The sequence below is a fragment of the Rattus rattus genome, chromosome 6 (assembly GCF_011064425.1).
Source record: "Rattus rattus isolate New Zealand chromosome 6, Rrattus_CSIRO_v1, whole genome shotgun sequence".
Lineage (NCBI taxonomy): Eukaryota > Metazoa > Chordata > Mammalia > Rodentia > Muridae > Rattus > Rattus rattus.
The window spans coordinates 26,766,224-26,790,018 of record NC_046159.1 but is presented as its reverse complement, the minus strand read 5'-3'; the positions used below and the strand labels follow the sequence as shown (position 1 = coordinate 26,790,018).

The 23,795-nt window shown below is 35.8% G+C and overlaps 1 protein-coding gene across 4 annotated transcripts in view; it reads right to left on the bottom strand.

Annotated features, from left to right (window-relative positions):
* Wnk1 (WNK lysine deficient protein kinase 1) overlaps positions 1 to 23,795 on the bottom strand; it is a 124,411-nt gene that overhangs the window by 32,574 nt on the left and 68,042 nt on the right. For 2 of the 4 annotated variants that reach the window (XM_032905783.1, XM_032905784.1), the window contains exons 5-9: positions 14,243 to 14,331; positions 12,186 to 12,405; positions 10,379 to 10,712; positions 9,625 to 9,812; positions 1,680 to 1,760 (exon numbers count right to left, since the gene is read on the bottom strand). In XM_032905783.1, the coding sequence (XP_032761674.1) occupies positions 1,680 to 1,760; positions 9,625 to 9,812; positions 10,379 to 10,712; positions 12,186 to 12,405; positions 14,243 to 14,331 (912 nt within the window). Of the gene's footprint in view, positions 1 to 1,679; positions 1,761 to 3,493; positions 4,736 to 6,848; positions 7,107 to 9,624; positions 9,813 to 10,378; positions 10,713 to 12,185; positions 12,406 to 14,242; positions 14,332 to 23,795 lie in introns of all 4 variants that reach the window. The other 2 variants (XM_032905781.1, XM_032905780.1) reach the window with 2 other exon arrangements.

Here is a 23,795-nt window from a genome sequence, read left to right as displayed (position 1 = left end):
TGCCCCTGTCACTGAAGGAATGGAAGGCAAGCTCCATCACCTTCAGTTCCTGTTGGCTTTTAAGCATAGGCTATGGGAATGACATTAAGACTACATGCCCGGGGTTGGGGATTTAGCTCAGTGGTAGAGCGCTTGCCTAGCAAGCGCAAGGCCCTGGGTTCAGTCCGAAAAAAAAAAATAAAATTAAAGACTACATGCCCTCTTCTACCCCCCACGGGCACTGCCTGCATGTGAGAGACATACAATCTTTCAGGCTTTAAACACTAATACAAATAAAAGTAAAATCTCAAAAAGTATATACATTTTAAAAGTTAAATGTAAACACTACTATTTCTATCTATTCTCAAGAGGTGGTCACTATGGATTTTCTCAGTTTTCCATATTTTTATTTTCTGTTGAAACAAAACAAAAACAAGCCTATATTATAAACTGATGTTACTAATTAACATTTTGGTAGGTTTTCTTTTTTGGGGGTGGTGGGGTTGTGGGTGGGGAGGTATTTAAAAAGATTTCGACTAATAGCCCTAAATAGTCTGATTTAGGGTTAACTACTGTTATGATCAAATACCATGACCGAAAGCCGAGTTGGGGAGGAAAGGGTTTAGTTTATACTTCCACATCATAGTTCATATTTGAAGGAAGTCAGGAGCCAATGCAAAGGCCATGGAAGTGATCTGCTTATTGGCTTAGCTTGCCAAGAAGCTCTTATAGAACCCAGCACTACCAGTCCAAGAGTGACACCAGCTCCAATAGGCTGTGCACTCCTATATAAATTACTAATTAAGAAAATCCCCTACAGGCTTGCCTACAGCCTGATTTTATAGAAGCAATTTTTCAATCGAAGCTCCCTCCTCCCTGATGACTTTAGCTTGTGTTAAGTTGAAGTAAAAGTAGCCAGCACAAAACCTTCGTCTTGATATATCCAATACAATTATTTGGTTGACACCCTGTATAAAGGTAAGTTACTTATTCACACACCATAATGAGTGCCTTGGATTTTTATAAGATACCTAGAAATACTTTTGTCCTAACAGAATGATTTTGTATCGTCAAATTACAACTACCAAATTTTAAAAGCACCAAAATACACTTGTCTTATTTAATCATTCCTGATAAGGATTCTTTCAATATGCATGGCCATCCTGGAACCTGCTCTTAGACCATGTGTATACCTTCATCTCAAGAGAGTCACCTGCCTCTGCTTCCCAAATGCTAGAATTAATACTCTTACATGGACAAGTCATAAACATATATAGAAACAAAGATATTCTTTGTATGGTTTACTTTATGCATAAAATCACTTAGGAAGGGAGATATAATTTATAACTATATAACAATTCTCTTTTTTAAAAAAGATTTATTATAGCACTTTGCCAGCATGTATGCCTCCACACCAGGCAAGGGCATCTGCTTTCATTACAGATGGTTGAGAGCCACCATGCTGGGAATTGAATTCAGGACCTCTGAAGAGCAGCCAGTGCTGTTAACCTCTAAGCCATCTCTCCAGTCCACAATTATTCTTTTCAACACTTATCTCTTAAATTGCTCATAGACATGTTATGAAAATTACTCTTTCAAAAACTTGGCAAGCCATTTATATCAGAAATCTACTGATATAGACATAAAACAGTGCCTGTGGCTACTGCTAAAACATTAATATAGCAATGTGACATTTTTACCTGCTGAGGATGTTGGACAGGTTGTGAAGATAGAACCCCTGCTAAACTACTTGATGGCTGGCCCTGGTTCTGCCCCTGTGCCTGAAGAACAAAAAGCACATACAAATTAGAAAGTTTATACACAAAGTTTAGATTTTTGTATAAATACTTCAGATCCTGAGAAGATTGCTTGATCAAAATGAAACATTAGCTTAATACTGTAGTACAAGACCGACCTCGGATTTTTTGGTAAGGCAAGTTCAGAAAAAAGATCATAGAACATTTCTGATCACATCTCAAGTAAACACAAACAGAAAGACAAAACCACAAACACACTGATAGTTCCATTGATGCTGCCTACAGTTTTAGCTGGCTTGAATAGTCAGATTCACAATAAAATTGTCACAGGGAAAATGTGGTAAGATATCAATATGAAAAAATTTATTCTTGACAATTAAAGAAAACCACATTCAAAACTGTTAATTTGGTTCCCTTTTGCTATTTCTTGTAGTATTGTAGTAATCTGATGAGAAATGTGAAAGAACTGTTAGAAACCAACTCCCAAACAGGCATATAATGGTTGTCCAGGCAATGTAGGAATATCTTGAGTCATTCTGATTGTTAACTAGGGGAAATAGCTGCTACTTATAGAGATACTACTAAAAATAAATAAACAAATAAATAAAATTCTATGATGACCAGAAGAATCTCACTCAAAATAAAGGATTAACCAACCCAGAATGTCAACCACGTTGGGTCTGAGAAACTGAACAGTGCATTCCAATTAACAAGAAGTCAAATTAACTAAGAATAGAGTGTAAGAATATATGTTAGGAAAATTATTCCATGTATACTATGTATATAAACACGTTAAGAAAATGAGAAGGCTAGACCTTTACTGTTTCATTCCAATGTAGCAGAAGTTTACATGGATGTATCATACTCCACTAAAACTTTAATTATCTATTTTCTTTTAAAAAAATATTTTTCCTTTGCAAAGCTTAGAGGATAATGTAAGCATACAGCATGTCCACACTGTTTAAATTTCAGGGTCCTTTTGCTTCTTAAACACTATTCTAAATAACTGATAAGAAATAGTCATTGCTGACTGCTTTACTTCTATGTCTTTGTGTAAAATGTTCATTAGTATGTATATACGCTTACCTGTGTGATTAAAGTTTTACATGTATTTCTTGAGAACAGGGTCTGAAAGATCTACTGTTCCCAACTATGTAATATGTTATCATAAACTCATGAAAACCTAATAAAAACATTATACAATAGACTCTAATAGTCATTAAAATTAGACATAGTCCTTAATTTTAGTTTAATATTTTATTAATATTTTTAATATAGTGATTTGATGGATACCATCTCAAAATGGCACCTTCATTTATTAATAAGCTAAACTCCTAAATTATGTTTTCTTAAGTTCTTATGATGAAAAGTTCTGTGTTTCTTAACATGACACCAAAAAAAGCCATTTTGCTTTATGGTTTGTTTTTCATTTTTAAAAACTTATTTAGAAGAAGCAATTATATACTAAATCATCTTACTATAAATAATCAAGACTGACAGACAATTGCATTTTTACTACTACCACAAAATTCCACAGATATTAGTCATTGATTCTGACAACTAAAATCACAGGTAAACCAGGTATTTTCCACTTTAAAGTTCATTTTTTAGTACATATATTTATAACCACAAAAGAAATCCTACTAAGAAAATAACATTTCTTATAAATCCATGATTCAGGGAAATGAGACAGAAAATTTAAATGCATTGGTGCATAATAGGGTAGTTTAAAAGAATTGTGAAAGTTTTCCTATAACCTGTGGATGGAGTGCAGATCCTCCTGAAGAATATGAAGCAGATAAGACCTGCTGAGATGTGGTTCCTTGGGGGAAACAGAAGAATAGTGGGGATTCTTGTAACACTGTCTGAGGCAGGCGAATATAGGGCAATGAGACGTCAGAGCCAAAAGGTGCAGCTGTTCCCCCTGTAGGGGGAGGTGATTGAAAATCACTGATATCTGAAGAAGTAATTTGAGAGGAATCACTGGAATATTCTGGGCTTCCTATTGGCCAGTTTTGTCCCATAGGTTCTACCACAGAAATGGTCAATTCTGGGGTATGGTTATTACGCTGTTCTTCAGTAACAGGCTGCAGGTGGCAGTGTAATCCAACTGACTGAGGAGACAGTTCTTCCTGACTTGAGTCCACTGCAACCTGTCGATTTCGGTAAACACGTTGAGGTAAAATCCCACCTCCTTCTCCTGAAGAGGAACTTGGTGTTTGAGCATGAAATTCAAATACACAGTTGCTTCTGTTCTCATTGCTATGAGTTAACACAGCTGGTGCAGAATGAGGTACAAAGACAGGGTGAAATTTCAAATGTGTAGCATCTGTACTGTTAGGCGCAGAAATACTAGAGAGGGGTGATGCTGGACTTGGTCCAGAAGAATCTAATCTTAAATTCTGAAGGTGTCCTACTAGGAAAGCCTGTCCAGAAGGAAATTCAAAGACAGAACTTGAGGCAGAGCACCCAGGCACTGGCTTCTGTTCAGTTATCTGTTTCATAGGACTTGACAGTACTGGTGAGTTGTATGAAATGCCCTCATACTGTCCTGCCGCCTGGGCCTGGTAATGCACCCCAGCTAGATAAACTGTTTCCTGAGGAATAAAATAGTGAGCTTCTTCTGCCAGTACTAGTCCAGGTCTATAGTCACTGTAAATCTGGGTTGTCTCAAACACAGGTTGGACCTGCATCTCACATAGCTCTCTATTTACTCTATTGGCTGTAGTACCCAACATAACTATGGCCTCTGGTGTCCAGTTAGTTGGGCTGCCACCAGGTGGAAGATGATTTTGGCCAACAGTCCTCAGCAGGGGTTGGAAGTGGCGAGTTTGAGCTTCCAGGAAGGAGGTACTCTTACGTCGTTGGGAAATGGCTACTTTCGGTGGACAGGTGGGAGGTGGTGAAAAAGAAACTGGACGTTCATGAATAGTTGGGAAAAATATCTGTGATTCTGGGTATGTTGGGGTCCCCCCACACGGATGCGCCACGGACTGAGGCTGTATCAACATGAATAAGACAAGTAATTCATACATTCAATATGTAAAATTACATCAGACATGCACAGCTGGATAGTTCTGTGTAACCCCATGAAGTGGCTACACCAAAATTTTAATAACTAACAATGCTTTTGGAATTTATAGCAAAAATCCATTAAATACATCCAGGGCCAATAAAGTCAATCTGTGGCACTTCCTTGAATGAAAGAAAAAGCTGCTTTCCCACAAACTTGCTCCATCAAAGCAAAGGCATAAATTACAACTTCCCAAGTAATTATTCTATTTTACCTATAATAAATGTGTTCATTCTTAAAATATTTGTCAATGGAAAGAGGTAAAGTTTGAATATTAAAGGACAATAAATAACCTTATTATTTTTATAATTTAAAATATATTTCAATTTAAGCTACTGTTCCATAGTGCTACAACACTAGTCTATTAGAGGCTTCAGTTATTTTTCATTAACTAACAGTAGAAATTTAACTAGCATAAATCAGAAGAGGTCTTTGGTATTTGGTATAAGATAAGCCGAATAGAGTGGAACATACTTATAATAATGTTAGCACTCAAGAGGCTAAGGCAGGGGAATGTAAGAGTACAAGACCTGAGCACTGTCTTTAAAAAACAAATAAAAAGATAAATGACTTGTTGCTCTTTTCTGTGTTTAAAGCTACAATTAATAGTTTTACTACAAAACAAGCTACAGGTGCTAAATCATTCTTCTGATCATTGCTAAGGGTTGAATACCATGAGTTTCCTAATTCTGACAAATCAGGCAAAAAGGCAAACCTGATTTAATAGCATGTTTTATTTCCAGAATTTAAGACTGAGCTTGCCAAATGCAATATACATACTTCTCTACCATGCACTGGACTTCTAAAGTGAGCTTATGTAAGAGCCCAGGCTCAATCCTTAACAACATAAAAACAGAGGACAACCTCAAATGTTGGACATCATCCCCAACTTGTCAGAGACAGGTGTCTGTTGCTTGATTATGTATACAACAGACTGCAAGGCACATAAGATTCTAGAGAGTCTATTATCCTCTCCCATCACAAAATAGGAACACTGAGATTATGGACAGTATCTACCACACCAGGCTTCACATGGGTTATGGTAATCTGCATTCAGGTCTCCATGCTTGTGCAGCAAGCACTTTAGTCATGGAGCCATTTCTTCAACCTGCTAAAGTATTTCTCCATAAAATCAGAGTGCTCATATTTTATTGATTATTCAATTTGTGTCCTGAGGCTATAAAACATTGTACAACAGTTAATCATTTTCCTAAGTAAAAGTCTTAAGTTTCTGGTGTGATTAGTTCAGAATATTCTGTTTGGAAAAGCAGCAAACAAGGTCTCATAACAATTAATGTAATTTGAGAGGTTGTATGTTTCACAGACATTAATGGACACAAGGAAAATTACATGTTATGTATGTATCTAATATACTCGAGTCTATGCCCCATTTTATGTAATCTAAGAGGTGAAAAGAAAGTGCTTCCCAGACAGGAAATAGCCTTTTGATTTCTCGACATTTCACTTCATACAAATGACTGAATTAAAATCAACTTTTACTTCTCTATTGATTGGTTTAAAAAACAAAGGACTTGGGGTTGGGGATTTAGCTCAGGGGTAGAGCGCTTGCCTAGGAAGAAAAAGGCCCTGTGTTCGGGCCTAAGCTCCAAAAAAAAAAAAAAAAAAAAAAAAAAGGTACTCAATTAGTTGTATTTCATAAGAATAAACTGAGGAGAAAACATACTTGGTCAGTGTTTGGTAGACTCTTTTGATTAGGCTAATGAGTTGAATTAAGTAATCCACATACTTTTTGCTAAGATATGAAAATGAGAACCCTTTTATCAATAGAAGATAGAAAAGTATAATAAAAACTCTATTAATATATGCTACTGACATTATAAGCATTCTCTTTCATTGCCTCTTTGCTTTTTATTCCCATTTAAAGTCTTATTACAAAAATGTTTCCTATAGGAATAGTTATCTTAAAACACAACATTTGCTAATAGTTTAGTTTTGCTTTTTTAAGTATATAGTCTCTATGCCCGGATGTATTCATTGGTAATGGTTTTTCACTTGTCAGGAAGTTTACAGTTACATACAGTAGTGACAAAGAGGGAAGGCAGGCTGGAGCGTCGGTGCTTGCGCTGGGAGGCAGAGTGCATAGGCAGGACACTCTCCAATGCTTTAGAGAGTTTTTCTGCAAAAGTTTCCTCAGGGGCAGTCCGAAGGAGGGAAGGACAAAGAGGTGCAGACAGCACTGGTGGTGGGGTGGAAGGAGCACTGGGAGAGATGCGGGATAGAGAGGGAACAGCAGAAAGATGGGGAACACAAACCGACATGCTACGGCCACGACGAGGCTAAACAGAAAACAAACACACATGAAAAACACAGTACTTTGAAAACAAAATAACCAAATGTACAGTGATAATAGGGTATAGTTAACATAAAGAAATGTTCTACCCTCCCCAATTCTACAAAAAAAAAAAAAAAAAAGAGTGTAAGACATAATTCTACAAAGCACAGCTGGTATATTGTAACTATTTTCCCTGTTCTGGTGGTTTTGTGCAGGTTTTCTTATAAACAATCAAAAGATCAATTATGATCTTGAATATTTTGAAATAATACCAACTATTATAAGTTCATTAATTTAAAAAAATGACTAATAATACCACACAAGAAAAACAGTTAACTATAGTTCTAAAACCTTACTAAGACTAAGCAAGAATAAATTCTATTAGAGTACAGGATTTGGGAGATGAAGAGTACATTGTAAGAGATCTAGTAACTTGAGGGAAAAATTCACCTATTTTTTTAGAAGCCATCTAAAAAGTTGTTTGCTCACAGCTTTACTCTACTGCCACATTCTGTAAAAAGGTTAAAGAGTCATTGACTAGAAGAAAAAATTCATAACTGGGTATCAGAAATATTGTATATTGTTATGAAGGAGCCAGTGATGGGGTGCTTTCAATACCACAACCCCCAAAATAAAAAATTCAGTTTAGACCTACAAAGCTTGAAGTACCTTAAGAGAAAGGGTGTAACACAGCTACAGAGTAGCCTAACACTGTGAGGTTGTCTGGACCTATTTCTTTTTTTCAAAACTGGCTGCAAAGAAAGCCTTCAGCCAAACTTGAAGCCCATTAAGTACATATCATAATTTAATTCATTTTGATTTCAAATTTTTATCATTTTAAAACTTTTTCTCTTACAGTTTTACATTATTATAAGGCATAGTAGGTTTTTGAGATGAGACAACAGAATTATAAAATATTTTAAAGTTATAAAGACTTGTAATTCTTTATAACTATTCGACAGAATATTGTCACCAAAAATCTAGAAAGTCTGATTTTAGAGCAGCAGATAAATACAACTATGTTAATGGCTTAAGCATTTAACATCTACATAAACGATCAATCCTGCTTGTCTTTTAGAAACATACATAAACCCTGTGGAGAGGGAAGCCAAAAGGTAGAAAATAACTGTCAAACAAAAGGAGAAGTTAAGAAGTGCTGACAACTAATATTTGTCAGTATTCAGAAATAAATCACCCAAGATCATTTACCATACTTAGGTTAAAGAACAGACTGTTAAAAGTTTAGTATACATTAGTAGTAGTTTTCTTTGTATTAATGTGGCCATTAATCTTGGGATCTATGTCCAAAGCAAGACTGATCGATCAATGGACTCCAAAACAAACATCTTTTATGTGCAAAAAGTATCTTCCTGAAAAACATTCATTTAATGGAGATAAGAATTCTTCAAAGTTCAGATTAAAGCCCTCTGAGGAGGGTGGGAAATCGGTCTGCTTAAAGATTGTACTAAACAAGTGAGATAGAGTGAACAATTATCATCTAATTCCTTTCTGAAGTATATGATCTAGCTTTTTTTTCTCCAAAGACCCCACAGAGAGTCAGCAAAAGAAATGAGGATATTTCATGATTCATCTCCTTTAACATTCACTATTGCAAATGGACAATGTGCATACACATCATGTACACAAACAAACCATTCCAAGAAATTACTTCTATAAGCTGACTCTGAAAATAAACTGGTAATGAAATAAATACCAAATAAAGGGAAAAAGCAAATGAACATATACTGGGAAAGGAACACGCATAGCAACTGATGATCAACTAAATACAAGCAATAAATTAGTTAGAGGTCATAAAGGATTCCTTTACACTATAATACTCACATGCAACATTCTATAATAGTTTGAAGGTCTTACCTGGTTTTTATACAAAAGAAAAATCTTAAAATTTCTTTAGTAAATAAGCTTTAAGATTATTTTAAAAAAAATTTGTTCCACCCACAAATCATCTGGTATATCTAGTTTATGTCACTGTGAAGAGTTTTTAATTCCTAGGAGTCTTAATGTTCACATAGCTGCTTTCTAGGAAGTTCAGTTAATTCTCACTGTCTAGTGTATATTTACCCAGTCTGATCTACTCCAGTTATATTCTTGTGAACTGATCTTCTTTAGCAATAATACCCTCAGTCTCTGCTCTGAGTTGGTTTCAAGTCACCCCAACAGATATCAAAATCTGCAACTGGCTAAGTCCTTCACATACATTATCCCAGCATTTGCATATAATCTCTAGATTATATACCCATATAATTCAAAAGCCATGTAAAAAACTGTCATATTGCTAGGGAATTAACAAGAAAAGTCTGCACATGTTTAGTACAGATAAATTTTTTAAGCGTTTTACTATTTAAGCCCCCCAACATAAAAACCCCAGATAAGAAGACTGACTAGACCATTTATATTCTCTTAGACTCACAGTGCTACTTAGATGACATAAATAATTTCAATTTGGTAGATTACCTATTGATTACTATTTTAGTATTACATTTTCTTATGCATTTACTCACCATACTTGAGGGTGGATACACCCCATGGGGCTGAGATTGTGCTTGGATACTAGAAACTGTATGTCCTGGTGCTGTGCCAATAGAATGTGCCTGCTCATGTTGGGAGCCATAGGAAACAGTCTGTTGGCTGCTCACTCTGGATTCTGTAAATACGGATGATCCTTGACCACTGTCAACTGTTCCATCAGCTGAAGGAAAAATGAATCATAAGAGGGAGGGATATGGAAGGGAAAGAAATTGTTCACATTTAGAATCATTACATTAATTTTATTAGTTATTTCTTTGTTCAAACCCAAATTTTTTAAAAAAATGAATAGCTTAAATGAGTACTTAAAAAATTATTTCTCTAATTCTCACTGAATGTTATCATCTGAAGAGCAAACAAAATTTAAGTTAGTCTTAAATTGAATCCAACTTCCAGCTCTTACCCTGTGGAGACCTAGGTGTACTTGATATTCAATTAATGTGCACTGGTCTTATCAGCCTTTGGTTTGCTCTGCAGTATTGCTAAAAGAGCTGAACCAGATTAACAGCTGCAATTATAAATGCCAAATTTCCTCACTCTTGATTATTCACAATCTTAGGGAACTAAGTAAAACAGACAACTTAAACTCCCAAGACACTGGAAGTTTTTTCAAACTTTCTTATATTCTAACCACATTTCCTCAGTGTTTCATCCTACTAATCAGGGGTATAAGAATGGAAACATATAAAGAACAAACTAGCACATCTGTTTACTCCCCTAGATACTTACACAACACAGATATACTAGGTTGCTGATACTGCAGCTGTTGATGCTGATCTGCCTCGGGTTCTTCAGGCTCTACTTGAGTAGAAACTGAAGCAGATGTGGTGGGAGCAGTGGGTATGCCAGTGCTAGCAGCAGAGAGTGGCTGGATTCCTGCCTGGGAAACACTTGCTTGTTGTTCATTCTGCTGTTTGAAACTGCTCTCTTCTTGTTTTCTTTTTTCTTGCTCTTCTCGAACCAATTGCCGCTGCTCTCGTTTTCTCTTAATTAATGATACCCTATCTTTGATAGCTTTAGCCATGGTCTTGTGATCACCTTCACAGACATAACCAGACTCGACCTACAGAGTAAAAGAGTATATTAGGAAGAAAAGGGTACCCAAGGAAAATGACTTAAAATGACAGTAAAATTACTAGTCTGTGTTAAGTTTCTCCACAATTGTGGTAAACAGAGACCAGCAGTTTCAACTGACCTAGACCCTTGAGATCTCTCAGATACTGAGCCACCAACCATACATCAGCTGATATGAGGCCCCCAACACATACACAGCAGAGATGTATGCCTGGTCTGGCCTCAGTGAGAGAAGATACATCTAACCCTCAAGAAACTTAAGGCCCTAAGGAGTGGGGAGGTCTGGTGAGGTGGGAGAGGGTGGGATAGGGACATCCTCTTGGAGACAGGGGGAGGAGGTATGGAATGGGGAGCAGTCTAGAGGTAGATCGGGAAGGAGATGAAGACTGAATTGTAAAAAGAGGATCAAAGAATAAAAAAATAAAAAAAAAAAAAAAAAAAAAAACAAATGACAAATGAACAAACCAATAAAATTAAATACCTATTTCATATTTAGCCCATTTTTAAAAACATTGAATAATTTATGAATCCTAGTAACTAATCCTAGTTACTCTATAACTATCTGTGTAATAATTGACCATTTTTTTAGGCACTGTGGCATATCTAGATTTGGTTAAGGGTTTCCATTAGAACAGTGATCGTTTACACATACTTAAAGTAAGCATACATCAAAGAGTAATTAGTAACTTTTGACATTGAAAACATCCTGTAGAATAAAAATGTTTTCATAATATTTATTTTTGTTATTTATATCATGTGCATGCAGATGAAGGCCCAGTATTTGACCCCTGATACTGGAAGTATAGGAAGACGTGAGCTGCTTGATGTGGGCAGTGGAGACTGAACTAAGGACCTTGTAAGAGCAGTATACACTTGTAACTGCTATCCCTCCAGCCACCAAAGTAAAAGTACTTTATAATCCTGTATCTGTCTACAGTATTTATGAGGATGGATCAAAGGCTAACCAGTATTTAGAAACAATTCAAAACTTGATCAGACTGTATATGCCTGTAATCTCAGCACTCAGTGGGATGAGACGGGAGGACCATGAGTTCAGTGTTCCCACAGCAAAATAGCATAACTAACACATTTTGACTAAAGAGTCAGCTACAAAGGAGGAGTTATTAAATTTTATAGACATTAAAAGGACTCCAAAATGCATCCCAGTCTTATATCTCATTTATCTACTTGTACCTACATGTTATTTTCCTCGTATAAAAAAATTTGAAGGACTAAAATCCAACCACATTATCAAAATAATATCAAAAAACACAAGGAAAGAACTTAAAGAGAAATTATAGATAGCCCCAGCCCCCACATCCAAAGACAATACACTTGGGAACAACACAACCTCATATAAATGATATACATATCATACATCACTAATTAAATAGTTGTTTTGTTTTTTTCCTATCAGTTTCAGTATATATAAATCTACATCAACATCTACGGGTCAATTTACCATTTCTTGAGCAACATCTTCTGGTACATCCCTCTCCAAGTCAAAGGAAAACTCAATAGCTTCATTGTCTTTGTATTTTCCCTTTAATTTCTTAATATCTTCAATACGTAGCCATAATTTGATAGCTATCTTTTCTCCATCATCTTCTTCTGCTAATTCTACCCGTACCCCTGTTTCCTCCTGGAAAAAGGCATGGTTCAAAAGGTCTTTGATGGAATATCTTTCAAAGAAAGAAAAAGAAAATTCAAAAAAAAGAAAGTCATTAGTTTGAAAGGACATTTTTCTTTCTCTTTCTGACATAATATCTCACTATTTTACCCAGGTTGGCCTCAGACTACAGAGTACTTAGAGGAATAAGAATGATTTTCGAATGTATGTGTTTACTATTATTTAGTTAAGGGAGAACACATCTACAGAAAAACAAGGAAAATTTTGTTATTCATTTCAACATTAATCCATTTGAATGGTAATGTTATAGAGGAGAGGGAGAGGGAGAGAGAGGGAGAGAGAGGGAGAGAGAGAGAGAGAGAGAGAGAGAGAGAGAGAGAGAGAGAGAGAGAGAGAGAGAGAGAGAGAGAGTGTGTGTGTGTGTGTGTGTGTCTGTGCCCAGGGAGTGGAGGCAATGGAATATATGACCTTGTACATGATAGACAAGTACTTCTACATCTCCAGCCTATAGTCATACTTTAGTCTGTTTTGTTTTGTTTTTTTAAATAACAGTCGATAGGGACAATTTTTAAATTAAATGACCTAGTCTTATTAGTTAGTAGGATATAATTATGGCAAGTCATACATAGAATATCAAAGCTTCAAAATACCAAAGAAGCATAGCAAAAACAAACAAAACAAAAGCCAAGAAAACAAAATTATGTATGGCCTTGACTGACTCTTGAACAATAACTATCCAATGGAATACCATTTACTAACTAATATAAAATGAAGGCGGAGAAAGGTTAATAGTCTTTCTGAAATTTCTAAAATAATAAATGATGATATAATAAAAACTAGAACATAAATTTATTGATTTCTAGTTTGGTACTTTCTATAACAGCCACCTTCATTACTACAATAAATTCCTTATCAACAACTTGTGGATTAAACAAGTCAAAGGCTGGTTACATAACAATCAAAGAAGTTTCAACAAAATACCAGTAATCAAGTAAAACTGTTCCATCCAGAAAAGAAACAGAATGACATTTTAAGACACAAAACAAATATCCCTTTGTTTACAGTGAAAAAGTCTGAAAAGAGCAAAACAGAAACTCAAGCTAAATATCCACTGAACAGTCTTATTAAAGATCATGATGTTAAGCTCTTCTAAATAACATTTTGAAATGAACATGAGCCTCGAAGGGTGAAGATACAGAATTCTTGAATTTGACTGATATACTCAATTGTGCCCATATTTTAGGAGATAGGTTATGCTCAATTTACAATTTTTACTTGTATTAATTAGGATAGGATGGTGTACTTTTTCTTTTGTAGCTGGTATGGGGGTGTGGTAAAGGCAGATTATTTTCAAATACAGATTGTGGCTGCCTGCCAAGCCTACAGGTGACCCATTAGCTGCACTGCATAAACAGATACTTGACACTTTTCTCAGAAAAGTTCTGTTTGTACAAATGACTAAGCCAGATCTCCTCTTAAGCCTTAGGTAAAATCTCTTTTTACTCAAAGGAATTTTGATATTTTGCTCTTTAATGACAGAAAAAAATCTAGGCCTACGTAGCTGAGCTGACTTTCAACAGCCAAGATTTTACTTTACCTTTCAAACTTTAATGAGAAAAGGATTAAAGAATGGGTTTGCTGCAATGGAGAATAAACTTTAGAGTTTTCTAAATTATCCTCTAAGTAGTCTGTTGTAAGGTGTAAGGCTTACATTAAAAAAAAAATCACTAAACCACATTTTTACAGTTACAGTGGGCAAATCTGAGTAGATTCAATGGAAATAATCCAATTTTTTTAAAATGTTATATGCTATGAATGAAAAAATGAAACACAAGTATTGAAGTCACCTCTCATTGTTCAAGTAACACTGTATGAAAGAAACAACTTACCTTTCATCTTTGTTTTGTCGGATACATCCTTCAATAATTTCCTTCACTTCAGGAATTGCTACTTTGTCAAAACTGGCTGGCTTCACTCCCTAAAATCAGAAATAATGAAATAATGAAAAGAGAATCCTAAACTTTGTTCTAAATAAGATGCCTCCTTAGTGTCCTGGTCTTTTTTCTGATGTACCTGTAGGACCTGATCCAGAGGTATTAAGTAGCAATCTCAAGAAACAACAAGTAGTATGGTAGGCTACTTTCTATTAGTAGAAAAACATTAGGCTGCTCAAAGTATCTTACATGGTATCCAGGTGCTCTTATTCATTAGAAAATCTTTTGTGCAACCTTGAAAACTAACATATTGATTACTTCAGCCTTTATTCTGGACACTGAACCCAAGAGTAGGTATGAAGTCACACAGTTTGGTAGACATATTATATAATACTCTTTAAAACACTTAGTACAAAAAATTATGGGCTACTATTAATTTGCCAGAATAACTAGGAAGCAATTTTACATAAATAAAACAGAAAAAAGAGAATCAGGAGCAGTGATATAAGTCTGTAAGCCTAATACTTTTGAAATGGAGGCAGGAGGATCAGGCTTGCAAGGTTATCCTTGGAGTAATGTCACAATGGAGTACCTCAGTAACGGAAATAAAACTAGTGATAACCGGATCACAGAAAGGTATATAATCTCTCACAAGACTAAATAAAAACACAGTTGTTTGAGTTCTTCAAGTGTAGACTGGAAATATTAATATTTGTCTTGATTCTGTTCAAGAAACCACCTTAACTTTTTACAATAAGGTACTTTAAGTCCTAGAGGAAATGTATTAGAAGATTCAGTACTATCACTGGTTTCAGACACCCACTGGTTATACATCAAATGATTCAGTGTCAAAGCCATTAAATGTGGAAATTAACTACAAATTTGATTAATTTTTATTCATTACCCATTGCATTCTTTCAAGCAGTGATTTAGAGAATTGTGCTCCTAAGAATAACTCTTCACAGCAACTAACTGTGCATTAGAGTAAAATCCTCAAGTCACACAAAGGTAATTTGAAAGTTTAAATCTGAGAATGACTATAAAGATCATTTTTTTGGATTTTCCTTGGTCATTTTCTTTTTCAAATGCAGGTAAATAGTCCCTAAATATCTTTGTCCACATAATTCTGTTTGAGAATTTCATAAACATATGTGTCTTCATTAAGCTACAAATCCATGCACACACAAACCCTTTGAGACCACTTAGTGATGCCAGTGTACACTTGGGTGAAGTCATCCACTGGATCCTGGGTAATAAACCTCTTAGAGGCTGTCCCTATTCATGCTAGGATTTTGTCTGGTTTATTTTACTCAAGGCTTGTACATGCTGTCACAACTGTTATGAGCACATACGTGCAGCTGCCCTGCTGTATTCAAAACACCCAAAATAAGTTGTGAAATGAGTTAATATATATATATGGGTATAATGATATACCATTAGGAGTCATTTTAACATTATGTCTGTTTAGCTGAATAATAATTGTAGGTATTGGACTGGAGAGATGGCTCAGTGGTTAAGAGCACTGACTGTTCTTCCAGAGGACTTGAGTTCAAATCCCAGCAACCACATGGTGACTCATAACTATCTGTAATGAGAACTGATGCCCTCCTCTGGTGTGTCTGAAAACAGTTACAGTATACTTATATAAATAAATCTTGGGGTTGGGGATTTAGCTCAGTGGTAGAGCGCTTGCCTAGCAAGTGCAAGGCCCTGGGTTCGGTCCCCAGCTCCGAAAAAAAAGAAAAAAAAAAAAAGGTTTTTGTTTCTCTGTGTCTGTGTCTGTGACTGTGTCTGTCTGTCTGTCTGTCTCTATCTCTCTCTCTAACTAGTCTTTGAGTTCTTGTGTAGAAACTGTAAACAAGCCCCAATTAAATGTTTTCTTCTGTAAGAAAAAAAAAAAAAAAAAAATAAATCTTAAAAAAAAAAAATAATTGTAGGTATTTCTCTAGGGCCTAAGACATACTACAGTTACAAGTATGTGTTTTCTCTTAGGAAGCGGGCCTTAAATGCAATCAGAAAGTGTTTCGTTGCCGGGTATAATGGCACATGCCTTTAATTCCAGAACTTGGAAGGCAGAGGCAAGTAATCTCAGAATTAGAGGCCAACCTGTTACACACAATTTCCAGGACAGACGAAACTCCATAGTGTAACCCTACCTTGGAAAATAAAACAAAACAAAAGTCAAAAAGGTGGCGGGGAGCGGGGAGGGTGTTGTATACTTCCATAACAGCTTGCCACTATTGCACCAATGGCTATGTCTTGGTAGGCCAATCCTAACTGGGATCACAGCCGAGTGAAGACTGGTGATGCCTTTTCTCCACTAATAGCTGCACCTTCCAGAACTAAAAAACCTAGCTTAGTAGGAATGAAGCTTCTAGATTGTTACAAGGCTTGCTTTCTCTGTGTTCTAGGTGCTACTATGTAGTATCATTAGCAACATAATCTTATCATCTATTTCCAGATGACAATAGCCTGTCTATGAGATCCACTAATGAACAACTCCAAAATAGGAAATATATGCCTACCACTGGTCTTTTTTGTTTTTTCCTTAATAGCTTATAGTGTCAAACAGAACAACTATTTTTAACCCTCACCTCACCTCAGCTACAGGATAATTCCTTTTAAATTCTTTGTATGTTTGTATAGATTTTAGAAAGCTTCTACAGTAGTAGGTTTCCATGCAGCATTTCTGAAAGTCTTTAGTTTAAATTATCCCTACCCATTCTCCATTCTTGTGAGTGATAGTATTAAAAAAGCCACCCTGGTGGCACACATTTTTTTAGTCTAAGATATCAGGTATTAGGCAGAATTGCAGTAGTTTATACTTGGCTAACTTAAAGAGCTTATAAAGAAATTATTTTCCATGTTTAAGATATGGGTATTGATTTCCCTGATGACAAAGGATGTTGAGCATTTCTTTAAGTACTTCTCATCCATTCAAGATTCCTCTATTGAGAAATCTGTTTAGCTCTGTACCCCATTTTTTTGGGAGCGAGGGTTCTCTGAAGTCTACCTTCTTGAGTTCTTTGTATATTTTGAATATTATCCCTCTTTGTCAGTTGTAGGATTAGTAAAGATCTTTTCCCAATCTATAGGCTGCCATTTTGTCCTATTGACAGTGTCCTTTGCCTTACAGAAGATTTTCAGTTTCATGAGGGTCCATTTATCAATTGTTGACCTTAGAGCCTGAACAATGTGTTCTATTCAGGAAATTGTCTCCTGTATCATATCATTGCATTCAAAGCTACTTCCCACTTTCTCTTCCATGAAATTTAGTGTATCCACTTTTATGTTTTGAGGTCCTTGATCCACTTGGACTTGAGTTTTGTGCAGGGTGATAAATATGATTCTATTTGCATTGTTCTACATGTAGACATCAAGTTAGACCAGCACCATTTCTTTTTCCATTGTATGGTTTTGGTTTCTTTGTCAAAAATCAAGTATCCATAGGTATGTGGGTTTATTTCTCAGTCTTCGATTTGATTCCATTGATCAACCTGTCTGTTTCTGTACCAACACCACCTAGTTTTTATCATTATTGCTTTATAGTACAGACCCTAAGATTCCATCTTATATCAATTTGTTTTCCTCTGCCTTCCAAGTACTGGAATCAAAGGTATGTGCCACCACTACCACCAGGCAAATTCTCATATCCCCTTGCCCCCTTTAAAATTTACATCCCAAATGTTGCCTCCCCTTTTGGTGCGCCCCCTTCATAAAGCTCTATTCTATTACTTGCGATTTTCATTTTTCTTAATAGCTAAATATCCCACTGTGTGACTATAGCACATTTTCTTCATCCATTCTTCTGTTTATGAACATATGGTTTGTTTCTATTTCCTGGATGTTATGAATAAAGCAGCAATGAACATGGATGAATAAGTATCTCTAAGATATAGTCTTTTGAAATATGTCTGACAAAGGGTGATATACTTGATCAGTACGTAGATCTATTCCTAGCTATTTCAGGAAACTTCACACTGCTGATTTCTTCACTAGCTGCACTAGTCTGAACTCCCATTAACAATGGGTAAGTGTTCTCCCTTTGCCAAACCCATGCTGTAATTTTTTTGTCTTTAAAATCTTAGCATTTCTGTCTGGGGTATGTCAAAGTAGTCTTAACCTGGATGACTAAAGGACTGAACACTTGGAAATATTTCTCAAGCATTTACATTTCTTCTTTGAGAACACTCTGTTAGTTCCATGACCCAGTTTTAATTGACTTGTTTTCCTGATGTTTTGTTTTTTATGTATTCTAAATACTAACCCTCTATCAGATATATACCTAGGAAAGTTTTTTTCCCCTCATTCTATAGACTGCCTTTTTATTTGACTGCCTTTTTATTTGACTGTCCGTATCCTTTGCTATACATAAACTTTTTAGTTTTTTTTTTTTTTTTTTTTTTTTTTTTTTGGTTCTTTTTTTTTTGAGTTGGGGACCAACAGGGCCTTGCTTTCTAGGTAAGCGCTCTACCACTGAGCTAAATCCCCAGCCCCAACTTTTTAGTTTTGAGAATCCATTTAAATTGCTAGTTGAAGAAGAACTTGGCATATTTGCTGCTTGTATACAAGAAGGCTACCAAGCTTTATGTATTATGTTTATGTTCTTTGCTAAATGTGTTTATCAGCAGTCAGAATTTTCTGGTAGAAGCTTTAAAGTCTTTTATGCATAGAATCATATCATATACAAACAAGAATACTTCTGTTTCATCCTTTCTTCTGTGTACCACTGTTAACATCTTCAGTCACAAGACTGTAAGCACTATAGTAATAGGAATGGAGATCATGGACACTCTTGACTTATTACTGATTTTAGTGGACATATTCTTCATATAACTCAAATGAAAACAAGAATACGGCTAAAGTCAAAACTGCAGTGATAGAGCAAAGGGGCATTTAAAAGTTAAGACTATAAGAAAGAGAAACCATGGGTTGTGTCTCAGTTGGTACACCTGCCTAACAAGCTTAAAGCCCTGGGTTTGATCGCCAACACCACATAAGTCAAATCTGGTCTGGTGTTCCATGATTGATCCTGGCACCCAGGGAGGTGCCACTAGCCAAGAGGATCAGAAATTTTAAAGTATTAATGGTTACAAAGGAAGTTCAAGGTCAGCCTAGGTTATACAAGACCTTGTTCCAAAAACAAAACAAAAATAAAATAAAACCACAAGTGTCACAGCACACAAGCAGTTTTGGACATACACACAGTAAGTAAAATAGTAATTTACAATAAATCAAAACAAACTTCGTTTAAGCAATTTTATGGATGTATTACACTAAAGCCTGATAGGAGAAAGTTTGCATTTTCTGTTCTATATTGGCTTTTGTTTTCTACAATAAAGTAAAAACAGCATAAAGGAAACTTTTAAATGGCAATAAACACCTAAAATATTATTTGCAAGCAATCATCTGAAACATAATTTGGTATAACAGACTGAACAGTTAGACTTTGCATGTGAAGACAGTTCAAATGCTACGAAAAAATAATCACAAACCAACAGAAAATATAGTGAGGAGAAAAATGTTCCTTCTCTAATACAAGGGAATATAATCTCCAGGGAATACGCTTCAATTATTGGCAGTAATATATTAAATACGATGGCAAATGTGGACTGACTTTGGTAGTAATGTAAAGGACAATGACCCTGCTTCTGTCCCTGACGATTCTAAACTGCTATCTTATACCATAGCAGCTCATGCAACACACACACTCATGTCTTTACAAACTGTAATTTCTATCTACTTGCTAACAAAACAGAAAAGTTATGTATGGCACAACCTCAAATATATTAGTTAATACTGTCATTTAAATTCATGGCTAAAGTTAGAAACAGACGGCTCTATATGAATGTAATAAAATATATCCAGAAGCCACTGTGGCCGTAAGAAATGACCTTTAAAAAATAACTATGTGGGGGTTGGGGATTTAGCTCAGTGGTAGAGCGCTTGCCTAGGAAGCGCAAGGCCCTGGGTTCGGTCCCCAGCTCCGAAAAAAAAAAGAACCAAAAAAAAAAAAATAATAAAAATAATAATAATAATAAAAATAATAAAAATAATAAAAATAACTATGTGGTCCAGCAATGGTGGCACATGCCTTTGATCCCAGCACTTTGGAGGCAGAGGCAAGTGGATCTGTGTAAGTTCATGGCCAGCCTGGACTACAGAGTGAATTCCAGAACAGCAAACATTACACTGAGAAACCCTGTTTCAAATAAACAACAATAATAATGTACAAGAATGTATAAATTTAGTATTAACAGACAAGTAAAGTATTTGGAATAAGTTCAAACCTTTATAAGCCTGAAAATGACTTACGGAAGAGCCATTTGAAACATTGAGTGGCAAGGTTTTGAGATACTCGTGGGCTTTTTATTTTTAAGATATAAGAACTTAATATATATTTGATAATTGACATCTTTTAAAAGTTGGTCTAGGTTACTCTAAAACATAATTTTTAGCACCAGAAAGAACATAGTAGTAATAAAAATGTTCTTGTATTAACTTCATCTTATTTTTATTTAACATGCATATATCAAATAGAGACAAAGATTAACTTGAAAGTCTTACAACCCCACAAAAGCAACCCCTTTTCCTTACTCATTAGCTTAATCACACTTGGTCCTGTTCCAACTAGTAAAAGCAAATGTATTTCCCACCTTTTCTGAATAAGATTAGAAAATATAAAACTGATACTAAAATAGAAAAAACTGGGTTACTGTTAAAGAAAAATAAGTAAGTTTTATTCAATAAGGACATACACTTTTCCCACTCCACTCCTCCCAACAGGCAACTTAGCTCTAAAAGTATTCTTGTTTTACTGTTGAAAGTCACAGGATCTATCTTTGGGCAACCGTCTTGATAGACATACATTCCCTTGCAAAATGTGAGAGTAGCCTATTTCTCTTCTTTAAATGATATTAAGTATGTCTTGAATATCTATGGATACCCACTAGATACTTTCAAGGTAATATAAATTTGTGTACTTTCTCATTTTGTTTTGAGACCTTGTCTCAGTCACTTCTGTAACACATATAAAGTATAAAAAATATAGAATATTTGACTCTAAAGTATCAAATATGCAGCATTAGGTGCTAGAGAGATGGCTTAGTGGTTAAGAGCACTGACTGCTCTTTCAGAGGAGCCAGGTTCATTTCCCAGCACCCACACGAGGGCACACACTTGTAACTCCAATTCCAGGGCCTCTGTCACCTGACACAGACATCCATACAAGCATAACACCACCAGTGAATATCTCTCTCTCACACACACACACACACACACACACACACACACACACACACACACACACACACACCTCTGTCTGACTTCATTAATTCTGTTTGTTTGCCAACTAATCTGCTGGAAACACAGGAATGAGTCATAATATAGAATTCTTTGGTTCAATCTTTGATTTTTTTAAAAAAAATTGTCAGCAATTCCTTATAAAAGCTTAAGTTTCAAAAGTTAGGGTAATATTTAATATCTTGACAAAAGTAAAACTTGTCCTAACCATTCAGAATTTAGAAAAGCATACCTCCTCACACAGAATAAATTATTAGATCACTAAATAATTTCAGTAATTTAAATGAAAGGTTATATTATGCCTATATAAAGACTGGAAATTCTTACCTCATTTATACAATCCTTTTGAGAACAGCAGCAGCAATGAGAATTTACAATAACAAATACTGAACAAAAATCTTTCTTCAAAAAATCCATCAGAAAAGGCAAAACAGACTTAATAGAGTTTAGGAAAAAACTAGGGGGAAGGTAAATAGAAATACAAACTACCATAAACTTAGCCTATAGCATAAGGAAGACAAAGACCAAAGTCAGAGCACTGGTCTTGTTTAACAGCCATGCTTCCCAACTCTATTGCGTTTGTTCTGCTCAGCCAACAATCTATTTAGATTGGCTCTGTGGATATAAACCCTGAAAGGGCAATGATTTTGCTGCTAGTAGTTTCTTCTGCTTCTCCTACAATAGCAGTGAATCCTTGAATAAGCACAGCCGTTTTTATTTGCTCAAAGCTCCACCTACTGTATCCAAAAGCTCTGCCTCCCTGACTGTGAAATCTGCCTTAGAGGTGTTTCTGTATGTGACACTAGATATCTAGCTACTGAAACACTTTTTCACACCAATCATATTAAAACTTACCTTTATTTAGAAGTAGGATAAGAGACTGAACTCAGTCACCAAAGCAAATTCAGAAGAATCATCAAGAAGGGACAATACACTGACAGTTATCCAGTTAACTTATGCTTCCATTGGCTTTTTGTCCAGAGGACCCGGATTTACTTCACAGCACACACACAGCAGCTCACAACCATCTGTAACTCCAGTTTCCAGAGAATCTGATATCTTCTGGCCTCCATGGGCACCAGGTACAAGTGGTGCATAGAAACAGATGCAGACAAAACACCCATGCACTTAGACAAACAGAAATAGATCCTGTTTTCCCAATTGACAAATGTGGTAATATCATGGCTGGGGACATCGTAGTTCAGTGGTACAGTGCTTGCTGAGCATGGATGAAGCCCTGAGTTCAACTCCCACTGTGTGTGGAAGGGAAAGAGTAAGCGCCATTAAACTGCTTCCACTTCTATATAGTTTTTTAAAAAAAACAAACAAACAAACAAACAAACAAAAAAAACAGCAGTGAACTGTTATACAAAACCAATAAAGGTTTCTTTTCTTTTTTTTTTTTTTTTTTAAATCCATCCTATTTAAAGCCTACAGATGTACAGAAATTTCCTGGACCCAAATAAAAGCTACTCTGAATTTAATTATTAATCATTGTTTAGCTTTTCTTCATATTAACACAGTAGAGGAAGTACTGCTGTGGCATCAGCATAAAGCTGTATCCTTTGAAATGGTATGAGACTGAATCGCAAAGACAGCAGTGGATGTCAGGTAAGGGTTAGATGCTATTTGGTAGAAATACTTCTACTCTGGGGAGAGCTAAATGACTCAGTGGGTAAAAGACCTTGCCATTGGGCCTGACATGAGTTCAATCCATTAGACTCATGTGTTGAAAGGAGACTGACTTTCACACAAAATGTTGCTGTGATACATTAGTGCCTCCCCCCCCCCCAATGTATACAATTAAAAAAAAAACTTCTATTCTAAAGGTTAGAAATGCACTAATTCTGGCAGTAGTTTCTGGCTCAGTCATTTAACACTACTAAGCAGCTAATCTAAGACATCAGGTACTAGGCAGACATGCAGCAGTTCTTTCAGCTTACACATACAAGAAAGACTGTTTAAGACTACATGCTTGGCTAACTCAAAGCACTTTTGGAAAAAAATTGCCTTTTCCATGCTTCTTTAAGATATGGGTGTTGCCAAGAAGTGGTGGTGCACGCCTTTCTTTAATCCCAGCACTCAGGAAACAGAGGCAGGCAGATCTCTGAGTTTGAAGCCAGCCTGGTCTACAGAGGGAGTTCCAGGATAGCCAGGGCTACATAGAGAAACCCTGTTGGGGGTGGGGGGACAGAGAGAGGGAGAG